The sequence below is a fragment of the Lagopus leucura genome, unplaced genomic scaffold (genome assembly GCF_019238085.1).
Source record: "Lagopus leucura isolate 7727_CA_CO unplaced genomic scaffold, USGS_WTPT01 35346-0_obj-0_obj, whole genome shotgun sequence".
NCBI lineage: Eukaryota > Metazoa > Chordata > Aves > Galliformes > Phasianidae > Lagopus > Lagopus leucura.
Window position 1 is genome coordinate 1 of NW_024968346.1, and position 6,591 is coordinate 6,591.

The 6,591-nt window shown below is 49.9% G+C and overlaps 1 protein-coding gene across 1 annotated transcript; it reads right to left on the reverse strand.

Moving 5' to 3' along the window:
- Positions 1–240: 240 nt before the first annotated feature.
- LOC122193610 (serine/threonine-protein phosphatase 6 regulatory subunit 2-like) lies at positions 241–5,222 on the reverse strand. The gene is made up of 2 exons (XM_042894463.1): positions 4,981–5,222; positions 241–478 (listed from the first exon to the last, which is right to left on the reverse strand). Exons 1-2 carry the CDS (start codon positions 5,205–5,207, stop codon positions 256–258), a joined length of 450 nt encoding a protein of 149 aa, XP_042750397.1. The 5' UTR covers positions 5,208–5,222; the 3' UTR covers positions 241–255.
- Between the last annotated feature and the right edge of the window lie 1,369 nt (positions 5,223–6,591).

The window sequence follows — 6,591 nt, forward strand, 5'->3', positions numbered from 1 at the left end:
GACCCCCAGGTCCTCCTCTGCAGGGCTGCTCTCAAGGATGCTCCTCCCAGTCTGTGCCTGGGATTCCTCCAGCCCAAGTGTAAAGCCTCACACTTTGCTGTGTTTAACCTCATTAGATTCACCCAGGCCCACCTTTCAAGTCTTTTGAAGCCCCTCTGAATGGCATCCCTTCCAACCACACCACTCAGCTTGGCGTCACCAGCAAACACGCTGGGACCGCTCTCGATTCCATCATCCACGTCACTGATGAAGCTGTCACAGAGCACTTAAAGCACTGAATGGAACGGGTACCTGCTCTGTTTTCCTTGCGATGAGATTCCCGATGGTCTTGCTGAAGAAGCTGGCGAGCAGTGGGTTCAGGGGCGGCTCGTGATCCAAGAAATCATAGAGGATGTTGAGCAGCGTCTCATCCCCCCCCAGCTTGTCGTTGATCTGGGGCACGTCGGAGGTCAGCAGCTCGCAGGCGGTGTTGGGGTACCTGTGGGCACACAGCAACAGGTGAAATGGAAACTCCCGTGGACATGGGCACTGGTGGAGGTTATGGAGCAGCACTGCCCTTCGTGGGGTAGAAAACACCATGAGAATGAGGGCAAAATGAGGGTCATTGGGGCATCTAAGATAACGCTGTCCCTAGCATGTCATGTATGGCTGTTTTACCACTGGATTATGTATATAACTGAGCACAGATGGATCCCTTCCTTCTCCTGGCTTTGTTTCTTGCTCTTCCAGGTGGGCTCGTCAGAAACATCCATGACCAGGAAAGATAATGATGTGCTTATAATTAATAATGTGTTTATAATCAGGCAGGTGACACAGAGGAAAGACAAAGCCCACCCACTGCTTCTCGAGCTGCTGTCTGCAAGCAGAGCAGCTCATCTTCTGTGTACTTTTCAACAGCAAAACCCATATTTGCTACATAATTAAAAACTCCTATCCAATTAATAACACGAGAAACCCCACAGAACAGTGCTGCAGCAAATGTATGTTCTTCAGTGAATGGTGTCATGCCATGGGACACAAAGCCAGCACAATTCCCACTTGTAGTTGCTATGTAACGTGTGCTATGGCTCCTAACTATGGAAATATGAAACAGTTGTACCAGTGTGGCAATCTGTACAGCCCAAAGGGAAAGCTGTAACGTCTGCTGCTGTCAGGGATGGGAAACATGGAGAGGCAATCCTCCATCCTCCCTCACCAACAGCACAGGACTCAGGTTAGGGTGAATGCAGGAAGCTGAGCAGCCCACCTCTCTTCCTCTCCTTCAGCAGTTACTGATGACAGAGCCTTTCTTTATCCTCCCACAACCTCTGATGAGGTTGCCCACCTTTGCTGTGCCACGCAGTGCACATTTCCCATACCGTGGGCTTTGCTGAATCCATCAAAGCCCTTCCTGATGACCCATGGAACCTGACTTCCCTCAGCTGCTCCCTGCACTGTTTGATGGCAGGAGCCAGCCTTGGCTACAAAGCACAAACAGATCCCTTTTTTGGGGGGGCAGGGAGCTCCATTTGCACGATGCAGAAGCCAGATGTATTGGTTCAGACATCACCCTGGAGCCTCTCAAGAACTCTGTTGCATTTTCCACTCTGTTCTGCTGTTTTTTAGGCTGACCAGGGGAGCTCCTTTGTACTCGGATTCCTTTAAATCACACAGCTGAGCACCAGCCTGGCATCACTTCCAATGATTTCCTTCCAAAGCCATTTCCCCACGTCCTTCCCTTTGGTGAGGGCATACCTTCACCTGCAATGGGTTATTCATCTCTCTTTAACTAAACCAGCTTCCTACTACTTAAAACACTCTTCATACCAGCTCTGCATGGATCAGGAGCGACTGAAACGTTTCCAAGGCCAGCTGTGAGCTTCTTAGCCTTCTGCAGCTCCTGACCAGCTGCTCCACGTGAGTGCAGTTCTGATTCTTCCTGCTATAAACCGCCTTATCATCAGCTTGGGATTTGGTTTTTATGTCCTTTTTGCTGCTAGAAGGATGGTAAATTTGAGTACATTATGGCTCCTGTTACAAAGTGATTTCACAGCAGTCACATTTCTTACAGCTCTTAAGGTTACAAGGAGCTATTCCTCCTTTTTTTTTTCCAGCTCACTGCTCCACGTAAAAGGCATTTATGATTCCTATGAGCTCACACACTGTGCCTCCCTGCAACACACACCCTGCCACCAGGCAACAAGTGAAATCACTCATTATTATGGGGTGTTCCACTCTTGCAGGCCTTTCCACCTTCAAGTTTCACAGCCAGGCTGAATGCTGCACCCCCTTCCATCGAGGCACTGCCCCCCAACCCACTGCATTTCCGTGCTCTGGGGACTCGTCCCCATGCTCCACGCTCAGCTCCTGGCCACGCAGCCCAGCCTGACACAACCACCACCTGCTGGGCCTCTCCTGTGAGCACTGCTCCTCAAGCAGCACGCGCTCCTCGGGTTTGAGAGACACCCTGGTATGCCAACAAGTTCATTATAAATGGTAATTACAGTTCCAACAGTTGAATGTGCCGCTTGGATGTGCTGCAGCCCTTCACCTGGTTGCTACGTTCTGCCTGCTGTGCTTCCACGGGGATTTAAAGCTGAGCTGCTCTCTGCAATTCGTGAACTTTCACCTTACTGGCAGCTGGTCAGGAGCTGGCACGGGCTGCCTGGGGGATGTGTTCCATCCCTGGGGGTGTTTCAGAACACTGGAGATGTGGCACTTGGGGACACGGTCCGTGGGCACGCTGGGATGGATTCGGGTTGGACTTGGTGACCTTGGAGGCTTTTTTTTTCCAACCTGAATGACTCCCACGATTGTGTGATTCCAGGACCAAAGCACTGTGATGATTCCAGCCCTGCAGCATGCACCACTCCGAGCTGCACATCCTCCTAAACCCAGCAGGTTTCTCTCTCCTGCTCCAGTTCAGAAACTTGCCTAGCTTTTTTCTAAGAGCCAAAAACTGGATTCCTTTTGGATTTAGAGTTTATTCCTCCTGCTTAGGTGTTATCTATCCCCAAAGCCTCCTCGGTTTGTAATGAGCTTAGACCCTCTCCCCTCTCTCTGGTGTCTCAATGTGCTTTGGAAATGCTTCTCTACCCATTTGTGTGCAGTGCTGGAAGAATCTCCCAAAGCAAACCTGGAGCTGCCTGAAGCACACACGTACCCTTAGAGCCTGCAAAAGGCACGTCCTGCATGTGAAATTCAAGGCAGCTGGAAGTTAATGCTCATGCCAAGCCACATCTTCTCATCCTTTACCTGTTTGGCACGGATGAGAAAAGGTTTCCAGCTTACTCCACAGCACAGAGGACCAGAGATGTGAACTGTCTCAAAATCTCAAAGGAACAGGACATACAGAGATGGCCTGGTTAGCAGCACTACGGGGTACCTGCAGTGCAAGGGGCACTGTGTGAATAAGCACCAGAGGGGCACTGGATCCCTCTTTCTCTCCTCCTGCACAAGATGGGCACGTTCCAGGAAAGGGAGACAAGTCTCACATCATTCACCATTTCCTCAGCTCGTTAACTTTCACTGCAAAGGAAAATATTATCCATCCTCTCCAATAAGGACAACAGTGTAACACAGACCCTCCTGGTGCCTTCTGGAAGATCACCTGGGTAGGAAGAAGCCTTGCAAAGTCATGCATACAGTGCTCCACTTTCCTGCCATTTGCTTACCTACGCATCCTCACCTGCACAGACCTGATCAACTGCTTCACCAAATGAAGCTGAACAGCCCCATCCCTTCCGTGTATTGTCAGCAAATGCAGCACCAACCAGCACTGACCACTCCCACAGCATCCTGCTGGTTTATTTAGACACCAGGCAACCTTTCATTTTTATGTAAACTCAGCAAAGAAAAACCAAACTTCCCAAATCCGAAAGGCAAATATTTTCAAGTGTGCACTTGGTTTAAATGTATAAACACAATTTGGTGTGAGAAACGCACATCCAAGAGTTCACCATCAAAAGGAAGGGTGGCTCTGCCCTGCTGGATGAATAATGAAACCAAGAGGTTCTGCATATGCAGCACACTGAAAACATGACATCTTCTATTCACAGAACAGCTTGAGTGCTTCCAAAGGGTCGACTACTGATGGAGATCAGAGTTGTAGCTGAGCAGAATGCTTATGCTCTGCTTGCAGTGTTGACTGGAATGCACTGAAGGCACTTTGGAGATACTGATAAACTCGCGTGCGATGTTTTGAGCAAGCAGCAAGGCACCGTTTTCTTTTTTAGGCAAACTGAATGAAAAGCCACCAAGAGCAGAGAAACAAACCTCTGAAAGCTCCCTACAGACGCTGAGGTATCTCTCACTGGAGTGCTTGAAAGCTCCCCTGCAAAACGACACGGCCACAAAGCCACTCATTTCTCACATCCAGACTTTTTAGTTTCTACTAAAGACAGAGAAAATCTCCACCCTGGCCAACATTGTGCAGAAAGGAGCAAACTTCCAGTACACATCTTGGAGGGTTCACCCAGCAGAATACACAGCACAGAGCCACCAGCACCACCCAACCATCCCACAGTCTCTAAAAGTGAGGGCAGGGAATGGCAGACCTGCATGCAATCACCAGGGAGTTCTCTGATCTGCTGAGATGACAACGTGGACATTAAATCCACAGTGAGATGCTGTGAGACCTGTTCCACAGAGCAGCACGAATTTGGGCTCTAAGGGACCATCTTGGTAAGCCTGATGTTGTAAAACACACCCAAGTGAAGCACAGGGAAAGCTTTCACCAGCACTGCAGCACTGGCTGCAAAAGTGGTGTTTTCACACCCACCTGATGTACCCTCGAGAGCAGCACTTCCTAATGGCTAACAGAAAACACCTCTCAAACTTCTCCTGGACCAAATTTCCAGCTTCTAAGTCACACAGATACGTGGTAGAAGGCATTTTGTTGGACAGATGGTTCTCACAGGCCACTCAGGACGCAGCTGGAACACAACCTGGAGATCCTGGGGTAACATCAGAGCCCATGCAGGACAGAAAAGGAGCACCTACTTGAAGCGGACCTTCTCATCCATGTCCATGGGGGGTTCATGTGTGATGAGGTTGACCAGCTCCTCCATGCAGTGCTGCTGGCAGAGGAAATCCAGCAGCTTGCGGTTCTGAGCCTTGCACTCCTGTAAGATGTCATCTTCATCCATCAGCTCGTGAAGTGTCACATCTTCTTTATCCAGCAGCTTATCCACGTGCGACGTCGTGTTCAAATCAAACTTCCAGAACATGATGGTGGGACACACCTAGCTGGAATGCAGAAGAATATCAGTCAGTTTTCAGCCTTCGTTCGTTATTCCTCCTTTATAATGGCTTTAAAGTGAAAGAGGGGAGATTTAGCTGAGATATAAGGAGGAAATACTTCACCATGAAGGTGGGGAGGCCCCTGGAGGTGCCCAAGGCTGTGGATGGAGCTGTGGGCAGCCTGTTCTATGGGAGGTGTCCCTGCCATGGCAGGATGGGCTTTTAGGACTTGCAGGCCAGGTCATCCCACAGTTCTACAATCAGCAGAGCATAGAGACTCGTGGTTTGTATCACCTAAAGGCTGCAAGGCTGGGCAGCCAAAATCCAGGCTGCAAAATAAGTTCTGTTCCCAACCATCCTGAAACAGATGATGCTCAACAACCTGCACGTGTGTCAGCCCAGGGGCTCCACATTTCATAGCTGTTCCAACTGGGAATTACGGCTGTTTACCAATAAGAGAAGTGGCAAAAGGTACTAAAAACCAAAGCCAAACATAGCAACTGAAGTCACCATTTCCTCCTACACGTTCTATTAAGTATTTGCTGCAAGGGAGACATCCTCACCATCCTCCTCCTCCACAGAAAGCTTCACGTGGCCATTTTACATCCATCTGCAGCAGAGCAGAGCCAAACACCAGTTCTGGGACGCTGCCTTCAAGTTGTCACTAAATTGAGAGCTTTGTGTTTCTCACTTTCAACCCCATCCCTTTCTTTCATCCCAACCACTTGCCTCCTGGTTATCCTGACCTTTCTCTATGGGAGCTGTACCAATAATAGCTGCTTTTTTCAGCTAGTTTCCCCAGCACACCTTCACAGGTCATTCATGATACCAGAACAAGGCAATGCCCAGATCCATCCTTACCAACCTCTTCTCAAGGCCCTCCTCCAGCTTCATGCTTCCCCTCACAACTCTGCCCCATTCACCAGCTGGCTTTGGACTTCAGCATTCTGAGGCAGAGATCCCACATCTTACAAGAAGCTGAGCTTGAAGAAGGCTCCAAAGAGACTTCACTGCAGCCCTGTAGTACTTAGAGGGAGCTGATAAACAGGACAGCAGCTCTGTACACGGGCAATGGGACACAGGGGAATGGCTTTAAACTAAAAGAGGGGAGACTGAGGTCAGATCTGAGGGGAAATCCTTCACCCAGAGGCAGTGCAGCCCTGGCACTGCTGCCCAGAGCTGTGGGTGCCCCAGACCTGGAGGTGCCCATGGCCATGAATGGGACCCTGGGCAGCCTCAGATTGGGGGCACTGAGCTCATGGTGGGTGTGGGGCTGAGGGGTCCATCCCAACCCAACCATTCTACAGCTCTGTGATCATTACGTTCCCTTTCAATCCAACCACTCAATGGCTCTATGATCCATGAGGTCCC

What these genes read in the sequence shown, in the direction of transcription:
- LOC122193610 (XM_042894463.1), bottom strand. Translation starts at nt 5,207, where the DNA reads ATGTTCTGGAAGTTTGATTTGAACACGACGTCGCACGTGGATAAGCTG. An exon ending in GATGAGAAGGTCCGCTTCAA is followed by an intron (nt 479 to 4,980) that starts GTAGGTGCTCCT and finishes GTGTGCCCACAG; the next exon opens with GTACCCCAACACCGCCTGCG.